Raw genomic sequence first — 17,201 nt, 5'->3', positions numbered from 1 at the left:
TTTGACAAAACATTAATCATTGATATTTTTGCCACATCATTTTATCACTGAATGTCCCAACGTTTTAGATACATAAGAGGTCGGCCTGAGTAAATCTACGAGCTCAAAAAGTCAAATGATTGCTGGAAAACGCGTCTCGAACGACTTTAATTGTCCATATATATATAATCAACGCAATCACACCCAATTTTTTTTACAAAAAAAGAAAATCATCATCTTTTCCCTTCTTTTTTTTTCTCTCCTCGCTTTACTAATTGCTACTACTGCATATTGCTTACTTCCCAAGCACCTTGACTGACCGAGAAAATATGTAAAGAACTTTTTCTATCCTTTGAACAATACATTTCGATATGGTACTGCTTCGACCTACAAAAGCTAACTGCAACGTATAAAATATACAGGGAATCTTTTAGCGCAGTCCCAGAAGTAGGAGAGCCTTCGTCGGCGTCAGCAGCCTCTCAAATTGCTGTACGTATATATATACACGATAATGACCGTCGTAAAAGTAACAAAAAATCACCTTGTTTCCAAACTATTACCGTCATTGTTGTTGTAACATTGTTTATTTGATGTGTATATATCACATCTTTTATATCTGTTAGGCACGGCCATCTGGTATTGACGTTCCCACTTTTATGAGCCGCTATGACATGGCACTTGCACATGACGTAGAAAAAATTCTCGAAAAGCACGATATTGTGGATGACGAGCTTATGTCGGAAATGCTGGATTTGATCCTTACCTGGCAGCACGTAATGAAAGCCAGGCGTGCCCACTATGGTCACAACGAAGAGAACTTGTGGCGGCGAATCTACCTAGGTCTCACTGTGGAAGCTACTGCTTTAGGATCCACGACAACAGGCAGAGTGATTGATTTCTTCTTACCTTTGTGATTTTCTTGATATGTGACAGCTAATAGTATAGAGAGAGAGACAGAGCGTGTGTGTGTGTGAGGCGGGGGGGGGGAAGAAGAACATGATCTCATGCTGATGTTGATAATATCTCTCAAACCAACAATTTTTTTTGTAGACTTGCTGCCCAAGGACATTGACATGGATGCACGCAACTGGCGGATTATCCAAGCATTCACGGGCTCAACGCACATGCATGAATTTCTCGGAGTCACAATTGATGCGGTGCATTCGCTCCTGGCTTGTGCGCGTCCTTCTGTGGTTGAGCCTTATTTGAAAGAAGCCGAGATTACTGGGCTACAACAATCAGTAACAACTGCCGCAGTAGAAAAACAAACTGAGCAGCAGCAGACGGAACATCAAGGGGAAGCAGGTCAAAGTGATGTATCGACGCAACGACAGCCAGGATCAACGGTACCCTTTGACGGCTCTGATTTGCATTCATCAAGCACTACTGATACGAGCGAAGGTGATCCATCAAATATTCCAAGCACACTTGTTCCCTTGGCCGATGTGAAAGCAATGAAAGCGTCGGAGCCCAGTGACAAGAACCAGGATGTGGGTCCCACTATACAGCGTGAATCAGATTACCCAAATACAACTCTACAACAACAGCAGCCAAATAAAGAACGCGGCGATCTTTCTAGCGTGGGTGACAGCAGTAGCAGCACTGACTCTCCGGTAAAAGCCGAAAAAGGAGAAGAAGCAGCAGCAGCAGCAGCAGGAGCAGCAGGAGCCAAAAACTCGACGATGGCCACCACAGCTTCAGCCGCTTTACCCCCAAATACAGCAGCAGAAGTTCCACGTCCATTTGCGGCCACAGCTTCTTCTCTATCCAAGGGCAAAATGCCAGCAATGTATACAGCTCAGCCTGTGAACGAGCAGCAATGCATCGACGCCTTTATGCGTCCATGCCGTAAGATACTTCACGAGATGCTCTTGCAATACGAGCAGTCATCCAATCCGTTCGAAGTCGGCCCAGTTGGTGTGGTGGAAGACCTTGTCAAGAGCGTTTCTCAGTTGATTGGCGAAGTTGAAAAGCCAGATGCTCAGCAAACATCGGCTACCAAAAATTTCCACAAGTTGTTGATGGGATTTGCGCAAGACGATGGCGGCCGGAGTCATATGGACCAATTGATCGACGCGTTGAAGCAAATCACTGTTGACGCTGAGACGAAGCACCAGATCTTTGAAATATGGTCGACCTTACTCGCAGACTGCCAGACGCAGCGCGAACACGAACTGACAGTGAACGAGCTGAGTGAGCCTATAATGTCTGAAGCCGATACATTGCTCCAACGTGTGGCCGAGCTTATTCTCGCGCATGATGTGCATGTCATGGAGGTGCTGCATCATGCCAGTGCAATCGTCTTGCCGTACTCCGGCGGATTCTCTCATACTCTGGCGTACAAGGCTAGACGACTGGGATCAGAGGTGCTTTGGGACTCGCTACATGGTCGTCCAACCTTCAACAAGATACACTGGTCGAAGTTCAAGGCTGTTTATCCGGAGCTGTAAGTGTTTTTTCGAGAATTTTTTATTCTTTTTTGCCAAATATGATACATGAAAAGGCACAAGCTTGTTAATATTATTACTTAAAGGTGTAAACTTCTTGGTCCTTTGTCCATTGGGCGCATTGAAACGTAAGCATGCTTCAAAGCAAAACACAACACTATTTGGCTATTCATTATTGAAATATGCAAATCTTTTACAGTACTGATCATAAGGCATTTCTTTCTCGCTAATAATTCTAGAAAATTTCATGGTTATGATGTTGTTCTGGAAAATGTTAAAGTGGACTTGGAGCACGCGTTTCCCAAAAACGTTATGCACCGCATCTACAGCGAATTTAGTCAGGCACCTGAAATCGATCAGTTTAAAGCAGGAGAAGACGTACACAAATCCATCGACATGGCCACCTACTCGTTGTGAGTGTAGACATTGCTTTTATGTTTCGGCATGGTTCTTGAGCCTCCAGAAAATGTGCATTCACACTAATTCTTTGATAACATATATAACGTATTCTATATAGCAATAGCATGGATATTCACCTTCACGCCGATTACATTTACAAGAAAAACGTTGGTTTCCCACTCTACATGGATTACGGCCACGTGCATGCTAGCGCTCATGATGCTTGTGTCAACCTGAAGATCACTTTCAAGGAAAAGAAACTGTCAGTCCAAAACTCAGAGTGTAAGATTGGTGGAATCAAGTTGCATTTTGACGAGACGCAGCACAGGTATATGAGAAATAGATTAATTGGTTTGTGTGCATCACAAGGTTTAGTGCAACGAAGAACTAAACTAGTTTTCTTTTTTCCTAGAATTCTCAATGCTTTGCAAAAGAGTTCGTTTGAACGCAGAATCACGGAAGTGCTGGAGGATGCGGCTGCTACGGTCATCCGTCGCATGATTCTTCAGTTAAAGCCGGCTTTGCTATAATTGCGCAGTACCTTTCTCACCCTTCGCTCGGTTTTCCCCAATGTATATACCTTATCCCCATTCTAATGACAGAACCTCCTCTTCTCGAAAATGGATATCCCACGCTACTGCTGCAGCTCTTGTTGATTGATCAAAAAACATAAGATAGTATTATTCCTTGCGGACCAAAAAATCTAACGATCGTTTGGTGTAATTGTGCTTGTGTTGTGGGTGGGTGGGGGGCAATAACAGATAAGAAGTAGAGGACTGGTAGGGCAGTAAGTTTTATATGTCGCACGTTATACGGAGAGAGGAAGGGTCGTCGTTGTTGTTGTCGTCAAATGAGTCTTGAGCGGCGTCGTAAGGTACGTCTGTTCTAGAACGGTGGTTGGTAGACGTTCACTCTACCGCACGTGTGGCATTCATACAAGTGCTTTGTGGGTCCACAAGGAATGAGTGGAATAAAACTATAAGCATCATTCTCCAGTTAGCATGTGTGTATAACGCACGAACAAGAGAAAGAAAATGCTTCCTCTTTCTTCCCCCTCCTCTATCCATTTGCCGTAAGCCCCCATCTTTTTAATACCAGAAAGTGAAGCATTCGTTATTTTTCACATAATAGACATCGCGAGCGGAGCAGTTTGGACAAGTCCAAACGCGATTCCCTGATTGACGCTTGAAATTATCAAACCCAACTACGTTTATAACCGTTTACATATTTGTTAGTGCTTCTTTTTGAGAATATAATGATATGCCCCAAAAGTCGCCTTTATGAACAAACTTACAGGTAAAACAGAAAAACATGGAAAGTGGAAAAGAGAGGCTAGGTTACCGAATATAGGACGTTCACAGCTGCTCTTCAATTACCAGCGGTTTACACTCCCTTTGCTTGGCATTATTGTTTCTCCTTGTGGCACCTGCTTTGCATATAATCAATACTTTGCTGCTTATATACTGCCTGCTGGTCCCGTTTTGAGTTAATGCAGTGTGCTGGAAAGAGAAAGGAAGCCCAGAGCTGCAGGTCATTGTCCTATTCATTGTCAGTTACCCTTGATCTTACAAAAATACACGCTTTATTAGTCTTCATAGCAACAGTAAATGATGCTGTTTCCATAACAACAACCCCGGATTTATAGGCGCATATCAGCAAATATGAAACCTTCACTTCCCGAAGAACCCGATAATCAAATTAGGAAACTGTAAGTGAATAGCCTACCAAGAGTATAGAACTGGCCTAAAAACAAACTTAATTAGTACCTGCCTTCTTCGTGATAGCTCTTTGATGCTAAATGTGCCATTTTGGCTATGTAGAATGCTTTCGGTCTAAAGCAGTATTCGTAATACCATAACAATAGATTTTTATATGTTCTTCACGCGATTTTTCGTCAGAACTGTGCCGTCTAATGGTTGCCTTCTTGTTACAAGAACTTTCCAGGTCCATTAGTGGATACAATTCTAATAGACAAACGAATATACGAGCGCATGCATGCTTTTCCCCTCGGTGATTTTATATCTCAAAAAGAGCGTACGCAATAAGGTATCATCACCGTTCAATCTCGAGTAGGTCGTTGAAAAAACGTACATATTCAACAATAATGAATGACGCGGTTTAGTGTGCGATCTGATGGTTTGCGCAGTATACATATAGATTGGCATTCATTTCAAGTCCTAGTGTGTACCTGAGAGTGAATTTTCTTGATGCGATTTAAAGCGATTGATTCTATGTTCTATTATCATATGTACTTTCTTTTTCGTCATATATCTCTGCTCGCTATTACATGATAACACACCTTTTTGATGAAAGAAACCCTCCCTAGCAAGCTGACAAATTCCTAACGATGTAAGCGTTTTTTGAAGATCTCAACAAAATTCAACCGTATATATTTTGATAAAAATCCATAAAAGCAAAACAAACAGTAGCTAACCTAAGATGTACATATATAGAGCCCCTGCTTATTTGTATATAGTAGATTTAAGGCCGCTACTAGAATTCGTTGCTTGGACGTCGTTTTCAAAATCGGCACCGAGTGCTTATAAAGCTGTACAGATTCAACGAATAGCCGATAGATTGCTTTGTTCGCTAGCGTTAATAAGTAAACTACTCGTATATTCACATTCATGTATATGATAAGCTTTCTTCTGTTTGCCGTCCTTTAATTTCAAGATTTGGAACTCGCAATCGCGTAGTTGCTTTTGCAGGTTCTTTGAATGAACATTCATCACTGTATAATCAACCCTTTTAGCTCCTGTGCGTATATGTATTATGCTCTCTTCCAACAAGCAATTTCGATTAAGTAACATAAAAGAACAGGCATAATAAAGTGGTTCATGTACGCGTATTCGTTTGGCAAAATTACTCCTTTCATCAACTAAACATAATGATTATCTTTTATATAATTTCTTAAGAGGAAAAAGTAAAAACGTTACTATAAAACACGTAAACGACAGCGTAGGATGCGCGTTCAAGACAAAACATTATAATGACGTAAGGTAAAAGACGGTTTATCATACCTTGTTTTCTTCTTTCGCCATCCCTCTTAATATTACAGTCCATGCAATTTTCGACATAATATAATCCCCTAGGGCCACATACATTGAGTATTGTTTTTTTTGTGAAATGCTATTATTGGAGATGTTGGGTGTTTCTATATAGTTAGATAATGAGCAAATTAATCATGTTTTTGAAACAAGGAAAGACACAATGAGCCGGCAATAGTATATGTGCTCAAACATATTTTTCTCTATAATTCACGAATAATATAACCAGTGCAGATAATACTGATCTTCGCTTTATTCATTACATCATAAAGTGCTGTTCCATTTGAAAGAGGCCTACCTTTTGCTATGTGCAGTCATGTACTGCATATCATAATATGCGTTTCCACCCAGGACAAGTGAAACATCTTTGCTCAACCAATACGGAGGCATTGTCACTGTTCTGCAATATATGCAGTACATTACCACTTACCGGATCTTTTTTGCTACTATCATAGTAGTATCATAGGTATTCTCATAATGTATGACAGAAAGATGGTATGCTAGTTGGAGTGAAATGGTGGCCTATTTTATATTTTCTATCAACAAATAAATGATAGCGATGGGTAGTGGTACCATATATGTTTAAGGAAACACTTGGACTTCTAGATCCTAGCTTTTCTCTTGTATAACATATACACCAATTTTAAGCAAGTTGTCACTGTCTTGTTCAAAGGTTGCCAATCAAAGCAGTATAATCGTAGTAGCCGACAAAGTTACATATAACCAGCACAGTAATAGTACGGATCATGCATCATCTTTATATCCATTGAGATGTATTTTAGTCAGGGTTTCATGGATCGATATATCACGCAAATAGATTAATTTCATTGGGTCTTCTGGCAACAGTATTGTGTGGTGGTGTGTGTGAGAGACACATAGAGGAGGATGACGCATGATATGAGACCGTATTCGATGTGTGAGTGCATGATATGTAAACGAGCCAATGAATAAAAAAAACAAGAGTCATCTTCACCTCTTTCTTCCTTCGCTTCTTTTTTCCTTCTTCTCAAACACTAAAAACTTTTTTATTTCTGCTAACCCCCCTCTCATTTCTTTTCTATACCATGGAACATAACCAGACGTTCGCCGGCTGGACCTCTTTCGAAATTGGCCATCTCACGCCGCAGTATGACCACAATTTTGTGCTTTACACGAATCCAAACGAGCAGTAAGTGTTATCCCCTCCTTTTGTCGTTTATCAGTTAGTGAGCTGGTACATGTATTAAGACTTACCAATCACTCTTATAATATGGATAGTGCCAGCGGCATCAACTGCAAAATCCGCGTCTTTGACCTTGTCCAGTCCGATATTCGCAATTTTCTTTCTCAAGGAGGTATGTGCCGAGTGATTGTGCGTGGCTCTATGCGTGCGGCACCTATAGCAGAACAAGGTTGGATCCCGACGACCACACGTTACCTCCAAGTGACGTGGATCATGCAGGATCAAGGCCCCGAATATCTTGGTGAAGGAATCCGCGAAACTGCTGCGGCAGCGCAGCAGCAGCAACATGCGGCGAGCAACAAATTTGTCAAAGGAGGAAAGAGAGGATCCACAGAAGACGGAGTAATCGACCTGGAAGCTGAAGACGACGAAGACGATGAAGAAGCGGATGACGAGGATGAAGAAGATTCCTCTTTGATTGAAGAGGAATTGGGCACGGAGTCGGATGACCTGGACTATGGTTCTGAACAGGCCAAAGCAGACGAAGCGGATACCGAAGAAGATTTTGAATCCATGGAAGAGGATGAACCCATTTCAGGAGAAGACCTTGAAGCGCTCCGAAAAGCAGCCAGGGATCCACTGGAACATGTCATGAACAACATAAAGAAGAACACTAGCGACACTTCATCGTCATCGTCGTTGAAACGGGGAGCTCAAGAATCTTTCGAGAATGGGAACAATAAGAAGCGAAGAAGTTCACCATCAACTCCCGGATCTATCCCTACTCCTCCTACAACTCAATTACAATAACCTTCTCGTGCCAACGCTGCTATCATCAGCTACTACTAGCTAGTCAGCGATTCAGCAGTAGCAATTAGCAGACTGTACCTTTAACCTTTTTTGATCGCTTCCCGCCAAAAAATAAAAATTGCCATCGGATTTTTGTTGTTTATGGCAAAGTTTGCTTTTTTACACAATGGTCCAAGTCCGCTTCCTGGGTCGTGTGATGGGTGCATCTAGCTCAAATATGGACCCACCTCCGAAGAAGCCCATTATAACGTGGGTAGTACATACGATGTTGACAACTTGTCAATAAGCAAAAGAGAAGGACAGAGATCGTCAAAATAGAAAGAGAGAGAGAGCGAGAGATGGAGAGAGATATCACGGGGTGCTTTATGGGAGGACTTGTGATTTTGCTAATGTAAACGATGCAACACGTGAGGTTACAGAACGGGTATGTGCGTGTGTTTGGATAGGAAGCCGTTCGTCGTGTGTGTAAGGTATGTTGTTGGCTGAGATTATTTTCCCTTCCCAAAAAATAAAGCACCGACAAGTGGATGAGTTAAAGAAGTACATTTGTAAGGTTTCAAAGCGTAGGGTGACGTGTAACCCAACCCACGGAACAAGCGACCGGCGAACGGCTGCTCAACCGTATTTTGTCGACACCGGGCGTCGATGATCCGAACGAGCATAAGAGCGAAGAAAAAAAAGTTTTTTTTTTTGAAAGTAAACAAATCTGGACTCCATTGAGCGAAACATAGCCAATGATGATGCATAAACGTTAGGCTTTGTAAGATGGTACAAAAAAAAATCCAAAAAGCGACGAACTGATGGGTGACTTTTAGACTAGAATAACGGCACCGCGTCCTTGGGCAACGTCATGCGTGCTTGTCAGACGTTCATTCCAGTACGGTGTAGATTGAGTTAGAGGGTGGGGGAGGAGTACGACTACGACTACGATTACGACTACGATTACGATTACGAGGAGCGGCAGTAGCTGGATGATGAACGAGATCAACAGAGTTTCCGGTTACTGGCATTTGCTTCTGCCCACACTGCCTGCCTACCCACTACGCGGGCGCGGATGATTTTTTAAAATATCTTGTGGATGGTGAATGGTGGAGTCTCTTGCGTCGTTGTCGTAAAAAAAAAAAAAGAGAGCGCTGAGCTCCTTCTCCCCCGCCGCTTCAAGGGCTCTTATTTCGTAGGTTTCTCATTTTATACAACCACTGTAAACCCACCTCGCCTATTTTTTTTCCACAGCTTGGCTCGGTTTTGCGCTTAGGCTGGCCCTTTTTTTTTTGCGTTCTCGTTCGTCTCGTCGCTCTTCTTCTTCTTCTTCTTCTTCTTCTCCTCTCTTTTCCTTTCCTTTTCAGCAGAAAGCTTACCCTACCTTTTCCCCTTCCACATACTATGCACATTTGAAGTGTGTGTATTCCCCCCCTCATATATTTATTGCCCATATAACATATACTCACAACCAGCCAACAATAACAACAGCAACTGCTACCCCCCCCCCCGTGGATTCCTGTTCTTTCGCTCTCTAAACACAAACGGAAAGAAAAGAACCAAGAAAAAAGAGCAACCCCATCGTTCCTTTTTATATTATTTATTCTTATAATAGCTAATTGCGAGATACCTAGCAACACTATATACATACACTATCACCATCATCGATCATCATCGTCATCATGGCTGCGACGCAAATATCAACCGCCTTTTCCTTCTGCTACGCCCCTCCAGCATCGAGCGACCACACCGCCTTCATCGACAGCGACTATTTCGCCAGGCGCGAGGCCACCATGTCCGACCTGCGAGATACCTGCAATAACGTCATGGCTCGCCACTGCTGTCAAATTGCTCTCACCGCAGCACCTGATACAACGCTGGCCTCGATTAAGCCACAAACCATTCACGTCGATAAGCCGACTGACTACAACCTGACATTGACCGGTCCACTTAACACGGTCATGGCCGCTCGAGGTGATTTGCTTGCCAATTGCCCTCTAAAGGTATGTGCTGCTTTTTTTTCCTTCCGATCTTTTTTTTTATAGTTTATTATTATTTTCGGATTTATTGTGTTAGATCTTAAAAAAACTCTTTTGCGTCTATATTATTTATTATTTGCGATTTTGATGTTTTTTTTTTCATTGTACATTGCAATTGACCTCTTTTTTTTTACTTTCTTCTCAAATTATCATAAACAAAAATAAATTATATAGATCAACGTTACCCTAAAGATTCCCGTAAAGGATTTCCCAACGACCACTGTCGCCCAAAAGCAATTCGACAAGGTTGAAAGTGAGACCGACACACGCATCGTCATTGTACCACCGCCACCACATCGCTCAGCCTTGACTTCTGAGAACAGAGTATCGATTGTGATTACAGGTCTACCCGATCTGGCCGAATATGCCCGTGTCCGTGTTTTAGTAGCGCTTGACGAGATTGTAAGTATAACAAAGTCTGGAAGTAGAGATAAGTTTAATGTTGGCTAACCAACAGCCTTGCTTTCCGTAGTCCAATTTACGATCAGATATCCTACGTGTGCCGTTGAAGCTCCATAACCTCATATGCGGTCGAAAGCGAGCTGGTTTACAGCCAATTATCGAAGAAACGTCGACCAACATTTATTTCCCTTCTCCGTTCGGTGACCTATCGTCTGTCGAGGCGGGCATGGATGTTGCCGTGGTAACCGACGGCGGGGCGACCCCGTTGCTAGAGGAACTGTCGCCACCCATCTACATTACAGGCGAGCCTGTAAACGTTACTAGAGTAAAAGAAATGCTGAGCAAGTTGGCCATTCAAAAGGTAAACTACCACCTGACATTGTCACTTACGGTACAAGAGGCGTACTGACCACCAAAATGATTATAGGCAAAGTCTATGTACCATAAGGATGCTGTTCTCCATGCTCGCAAACTAGATTGGATGCTTCTGCATCGCCGGGATGAGCTGCGCAAGATCATGCATGACAATGGTAAACTTTAATTTCTTTTGCTCTTTTCACCCCCACGTTTCATTTAATTTTAAAATTTCCACCCGTTCTTACACATACACCCCCAATATACCAGGGTCCTACATTGCGTTCCCGCCAATCGGCTCGGGTATGGGCACGGTTACTGTCTATGCAGAAAATCGCGTCAATGCAGAGCGTACTTTACGATCGCTCAATTTCTTGGTAGGTTACTCTAAACAGTCTAGTATATGAGAGGATCTGCTAATAAACAAATGTATAGGCCTGTACCATCTACGAAGCTTACTTTTACTTCAATAATCGAGATAACGCTATCTTTGGTCCCGAAGGAACGACGCACGACTTTTTCGGCTCAATCAACAACATTGCTGGTTTGCTAGTGCAGTTGTCGCAAGCATCCGGCGCTGAGGTCATGTATAAGGATGAAATTGGCTGCATCGAGGTGTTCGGCACCGAGCGGGACGTACGCAATGTCTACCAACGAGTTCACGAAATGGCATTTTTGAAGGTAACGAATAAAAGAAATGTCAAGTTAATTTCACCACTGGGAGAGGGAAAATGCTAAAAGCATCGATGCGACAATAGGTGTTCCATCAAAACACGGTGTTCAACATTGAGTTATCCAACGACCAGCGCGAATTTATTAGCGGAAAAAAGAGCGGCAAAATCAACAAAATCATGAAGACGACAGGTGCCAAGATCAAGTTTAATGCATTCAGCGACTACAACTTCGTCATCGAAGTCGAAAGCAGCAGTGTCATTAAGGCGCTCGACGGCCTGTCGATGCTTCAGGATGAGCTTCCAGCCGAAATTTCGTTCTACGTTCCGGAAATGTATCACAAGCGTATCATTGGTGTAGGTGGAAAAAACATTCAAAGAATCATGAAAAAGTACGGTGTCTACGTCAAGTTCTCGAACGCCGAGGAATTTGCAGCACTCGGCGGATACTACGACAATGACGACAATGTGGTCGCACGCACACCAATGAAGAACCAAGTGAATTTGGACAACTTGCGCCACGCGGTGATGGAATTGATCACGCAGCGCGACAAGGACTATGTAACTCAGGTTGTTCACGTCCCTTTCCGGATGCATCGCCAGCTGCTCCGTGACCAAGGCAGTTACTTTGCCGAACTCAGCAAAAAGACTTTGACGCGCATCATGTGGCCGGATCACGAATTGGCGAGCGATTGTGTGACGCTTGTGGGACCTTCCACAGAAATCGAACATGCAGTTGAACTGGTACAAGCCATTGTACCCGAAGTATACGAATTATGCGTGCCACGGTCGGCTGCTTTGACTGCAGCATTAGCGTCCGATGCATTCCAAGAAGTCATTGTTGCTAGAATTGAACGCGAGTTTGGTATTCGTGTGGATGTACAGTCAGCGCCCGTACACCCACCCCCTCCGTCCATCTCGTCCTCGTCTCCTTCGCCTACAGCGACGGCGTTGGCATCGCAACATCAGTCACCGACGATGGGTAACAACAATGCTACAACAGCATCGTCCACGACAGCACCACTGGCAGCAACGCCAACAACACCATCTACCACGACGGCAGCACCAGCAGTAGTTAGTAGCGTGACCAACAGCGCGCCCACGTCTCCTTCTCGTTCGACACCGGCGCCTTCTTCTAATGGATCGCCCGTTGTGCCCGACAGCACTGACTTTACTATTCCCTTGAAGACCATAAAGAGCAATATTGGGAACTTGCCAGCAGCTCTGGATATCCTCATCAGCTACCTGCGCAACCACAATGTGACGCTGTACGAGACAGTTACCCCCAAGGCTAGCAGAACGACTCCTACTACGAACCATGCATCCTCTCTAAGTAGCGCCTCGCTTGTCGACAGTTTTAGTCATTTTGGCAGCAAGGTCTTGCCTTCTGTTTCTGGTGAGTTTTTTTTTACGATATTCCAAAGGGGATATATCAATTTTCAAAGCAGAAACTAACGAAACATTGTATGATAGACATCGGTGGCTCCCAAAAGCTGCATCATCACAACAGTTTCTCGAGCTTTTCATTGTTTGATTTCGCACCCAGCGGCACTACCACCAATAGTGCTGCTCCTAGCGCAGCACACACAGCATTCGATGCTCCTTGGAACAGTTTCAGAGACATGAACTCGCCTCGGACGGTCGAGAACATTCGTGCGATCTTTGATTCACCTGTCAACAACAAACACGACGACCTTAACACGAAACACCGCATGAGCATGCCTGTCCTTGGCACCCAGACCGGTGCACCTGGACTAGGCGTGTTTAGACCACCTGGAGTAGTGAGTAGTGGAACGTCATCGATTCCCGGCGCCGATATATGGCTGCCACAAATGTCGCCCCTTTCATCCACAAGTGCTACTACTAGCAGCAGTGCTACTAATTTCGGTGCAGCCGGTGGCGGTGGCGGATATGGTGGACATCATGGAAGCGCTGCGTCTGCTTTTGGTGATAGCAAGGGACGAAACAGTAACAGTAGCAGCAGTAGCGGCAGGATGTTTGGTAGTGGAGGTGGAGAATCCACGTTGGCTACAGGAAGCTTTTATCAACCATACCCGGTCATCGGAAGCGGGTTGCATTCCGATTTCCATCCCAACAACAGCACGCAACATCAACAACCACAACAACAGCAACAACAACAACAACAACAACATCAACAACAACATCCACATCCACATCCACAACAGCATCTCAATCATCATCATCATTTCAACACTATCTGCCCTACATCTTCCACTTCGACCGGGAGCAACACTTCCATGCACTCCACGTCCGAGTCGTCTGCTGCCTTAGAGAATGATTTGCGCCATTTCAGCAGACACCAACAAAAGCGTTGTTAAAAAAATCCCCCCCCTCCCTTTTTCTCTTTTATTATTTTTTTTTTATCTTTCTTCTATATAAACTCATTTGTTGTACCTTTTCTGTCTTTCTTTCTCTTAAATATTATAACCAGCTTCACTCCACTTCCAATTCACATATTCTACAAGCACTTACCCACCCCCCTTTACACATCTTCTTCTATCCCTATTCCCCCTCGGTGATTTCTCTCTTTTGTTGAATGAAAGATGGCTCAAACGGGAAGCGGCTCGAAGAGTTGGAATTCCCCCCCCCCTCCCCTTCTTTGCAAAGTGGTGATATAAAAAAAACAACTTCCATTTTTTTCTTTCTTTTTTTGTACATAGACTAGTGATTTTAAAAGGAATAAAAAAATAAGAGTAACTTGAAAATTCATTTTTTTTTGTTTTCTCAGAGCTTGGCTTGATCCGCAGGCATCATATCAGCAGGAATTTCAATGTCGATACCAGTCAACAGTAGCTGGGCAAACGTCTTGCCCTGACGATCAATCACAAGCGAGCTCAGCCCACCGCCGCCAAGTGATTTCGTAAGCACAAAGTTCATGGCATACAGCCCCGGGAGCTCGAAACGCGTCACCGACCCCTTGCACAGATGGCTCATGTAGTCGGCCACCGCCTTGCTGGTCAACGTCCGTTTGATGTACGGGAAGTAGCGTGGATCTCGCGCAATAATGCCAACGTTACACACGTCTCCCTTGTCTCCACTTCGGCCGTTCGCCAGGTTGATCAACTTGGTCTTGACGAGTTTGGTCGAGGAATCGACCGCTGCTGCGGCTATCAACGGCACCACGGCAGGCGAGCCAAAGGCATTGGTCTCATCCCATGCTTCCCAGGCAACGCTCTGCAACGATCCGTCACCAACGACAAAGCTGGTCTTTACATCGGATTTGGGCAACAGACATGGGAAATGGACAAGGTTCGGAACAGGCTTGGGCCGTCCGCTGCCACTGCCGGTAATACCAGGTGCCATGCATGTACCCACCTAAAAGCATAGGAACATGTTATCAGTTCTTGTCTTTTTTTAAAGTTGGGATTGCATATATCTGGTTATTACCGCCATGAGCTCTCGAGCAAATAAGCCGAGTGCTTTGGTTTCATCATGGTGTGCTGTCAAACGAAGCACAATTTCACGTGAGGCCTCTTTCTTTGCATGCGGGCCATACAGCGACTCGCCACCGAGCGTCTCGACATTGTACTTTCTAAAGGGGCTGATGCCAGTATCTTTGAACATGTTTTGGACACGTTGGACGACTGCATTTCCAACAGCAAGGGCCTTTTCCTTTGCCTCGTGGCCACCGATGACCAATTCGCCGCTGAGTTTCCAGCCATCAAGGAAAATACCAGAGCACTTGAGCCAAGGGGTAGGCGCACGACCTTTAGCGCCTTGAACCAACACACGATTCTCGCCGACTTTGCTCAACCGAACCTGACGCATGTCCAAAATGACATCTGGTAAGAGGTACAGTGCCGGGTCCAAGATTTCGTACAAGATCTGTTCGGCCACTGTCGCCGGAGAGACCAATCCACCGGTCTTTTCTGGCTTTGTCACAACAAATTCGCCATTACCACTGAATTCGACGATCGGGTAGCCCATGTTTGCATAGCCGCCATAAGGGGACTCGCTTGCCAAGCGCCAATCGGTGAAATTACCGCCGGTTGAGTGACAGCCGCATTCGATAATATGGCCAGCAAGCGATGCAGAAGCGAGTCGGTCATGGTATTCGGGCTGGCTGGGTTGCCAGCCATATTCATGCATCAAAGGACCTACGACCAAAGCCGAATCGACCACACGGCCCGTCACAATGATCTGGGCACCCTGTGCCAATGCGGCAGCGACACCGCGCGAGCCCAAATAAGCGTTCAACGACAGGATGGGTTCGTCCTTGGCAGGCATGGGGTCGGCATCAAGCGAGTGTTCTGTTGACGAAATAGGCGAGAATGGATGGACCTGTGCAAACGTTTCCAAGGTTTCGGACTCCTTGTTCTCCAACACGTCGTCACCAACAACCGCAGCTACCTTGAGGTCAATGTTCATTTTCTTCAGCAGCTTTTCGATGGCTTCCTTGCAGGCGATCGGATCCAAGGCGCCGGCGTTCGTGACAACTTTGGTGCCGTTCTTTGCAACGTCGGGAAGAATGTAGCGCAGGACCAAGGATAAAAAGTCAGGCACATAATCGATGCCTTTTTCTTTTCCCTGCATCATACGCCGTTTGCGTCGAGCAGCCAAAATGCCCATTGTGATTTCTATATCAAAGTATAAAATTTTTTAGATGAGTGAGTAATGACTAACGTTCGTTTTGGTTGCTGTACTGCTTGTATTGTGCGAGTGTGTGCTACCGGCGAGATAGTCAGCAACCAAATAGTCGAGGTTGGCGCCCTCATGCTTGACGAGTTGAATGGCTGCAGCAGGCGAGTCTCCCCAATAAGCCGAGTAGCAACCAATGCGTACAGGTTTTGCTGGAGCCATTATCAGAGTACACAGTAGAAAAGGAGATACAAGTGGTTCAAAGGAAAGAAAGTGAAAAAATAAAAAAAAGAAGTGTCCTTTATGTTTGGAAGTATAAGGGTCTTTTAATATTAGTCAAGAAACGCAAGTCAGGAAAAACTGTGGGGTAAAAAAGAAAATGCAGCACACGCACCACAACGAACCAGATTTTCAAATGTTGAAAGTTGGCTAAAAAGTCCGACGTAAAATGTGCGTGGGGTCGCACACCATGGCTCCTAATGGGAAGAAGCTGCAACCTACTCTAGTTGTAAAGGAAGTAGAGGGAACCCCAAAGCTATATGTATCTATGACTTGGCTTGTGAATCTTTGGTAGATCTGTATGGAATCCTAATTTTTTGAATTGATAATATTATTCCAAATTAAATGGAATGGGTCTGTTTAACGATTACCAACAATAACTGATGATTCCGAGAGTTTAGCCTTCATATGTGTCCAGGTTTGGGAGGTGAGGGTAGGTGAGTTTGATTTTGTGTAACTTTCTTGCCTACTTTGCATAACATTTAGTAGCCTGTCATATATTATCGCATTTGAAAACGTAGTAAATGGGGGGGGTTGAAGTGATGGACGAAGAGAAGAATCGCCTTAGGCTATGATGTAACACTTTTCTTAGTACGACTTACATCCTTTCTCATATAGAAACTAGTATGTACATATACACGATTATCGATTGTTAGTAAGGATAAAAAGTACGAAGAAAAGCGCTTCTACGGTCATTGTGTATTGAATGAAAATATAGTTTCTTTAACAGCATACACATGATTAGCCATTATGTAGGGTACATAATTGTAGAGTAGCTGGACAATTGAGCATCCTGTAATTGTCGCGAGCATTGGTGCAAGGATAGCTTGGCTCCTGTTTTGTCTGAACACTGGCTCAGTCGTAATCAAAAGAAGAAACCATGTGCGCTACCACGAGCCAAGGGTCACTATCTTGGATGGAAACTCAAACGCAGAACTCAGTGTTTCTACGTTTAGATTGCATAGAGAGATCTCTGAACAAATCATATTTAAAGACTGTAATCAGCCACCTTTTAGTTGCTGACGAAAAGTTAT

General features: G+C 44.2%; 4 protein-coding genes across 4 annotated transcripts; 3 read left to right on the top strand and 1 right to left on the bottom strand.

The window, feature by feature from the left end:
• The first annotated feature begins 240 nt into the window (after window positions 1-240).
• Window positions 241-3,544, top strand: BDB00DRAFT_40403 (uncharacterized protein). Its single transcript, XM_053117256.1, has 7 exons — window positions 241-310; window positions 402-468; window positions 603-861; window positions 1,030-2,425; window positions 2,513-2,554; window positions 2,666-2,839; window positions 2,944-3,544. Coding segments are annotated over exons 1-7 (2,352 nt in total). The 5' UTR covers window positions 241-308; the 3' UTR covers window positions 3,356-3,544.
• A 3,295-nt stretch (window positions 3,545-6,839) lies between these two features.
• BDB00DRAFT_847900 (uncharacterized protein) lies at window positions 6,840-8,160 on the top strand. The gene is made up of 2 exons (XM_053125264.1): window positions 6,840-7,040; window positions 7,130-8,160. The coding sequence occupies exons 1-2, from the start codon at window positions 6,937-6,939 to the stop codon at window positions 7,842-7,844; spliced, it is 819 nt and encodes a 272-aa protein (XP_052974759.1). The 5' UTR covers window positions 6,840-6,936; the 3' UTR covers window positions 7,845-8,160.
• Window positions 8,161-9,166: 1,006 nt separating this feature from the next.
• BDB00DRAFT_847898 (uncharacterized protein) lies at window positions 9,167-13,922 on the top strand. Its single transcript, XM_053125263.1, has 8 exons — window positions 9,167-9,826; window positions 10,037-10,264; window positions 10,335-10,625; window positions 10,692-10,794; window positions 10,889-10,995; window positions 11,054-11,299; window positions 11,377-12,685; window positions 12,763-13,922. Exons 1-8 carry the CDS (start codon window positions 9,506-9,508, stop codon window positions 13,626-13,628), a joined length of 3,471 nt encoding a protein of 1,156 aa, XP_052974758.1. The 5' UTR covers window positions 9,167-9,505; the 3' UTR covers window positions 13,629-13,922.
• On the bottom strand, window positions 13,906-16,361 carry BDB00DRAFT_847896 (uncharacterized protein). The gene is made up of 3 exons (XM_053125262.1): window positions 15,981-16,361; window positions 14,698-15,887; window positions 13,906-14,625 (listed from the first exon to the last, which is right to left on the bottom strand). The coding sequence occupies exons 1-3, from the start codon at window positions 16,108-16,110 to the stop codon at window positions 14,035-14,037; spliced, it is 1,911 nt and encodes a 636-aa protein (XP_052974757.1). The 5' UTR covers window positions 16,111-16,361; the 3' UTR covers window positions 13,906-14,034.
• Between the last annotated feature and the right edge of the window lie 840 nt (window positions 16,362-17,201).

Source organism: Zychaea mexicana (assembly GCF_025766255.1).
Source record: "Zychaea mexicana strain RSA 1403 chromosome Unknown BDB00scaffold_107, whole genome shotgun sequence".
In the NCBI taxonomy this organism is placed as follows: Eukaryota; Fungi; Mucoromycota; class Mucoromycetes; order Mucorales; family Lichtheimiaceae; genus Zychaea; species Zychaea mexicana.
This window is presented reverse-complemented; position numbering and strand designations above follow the sequence as displayed.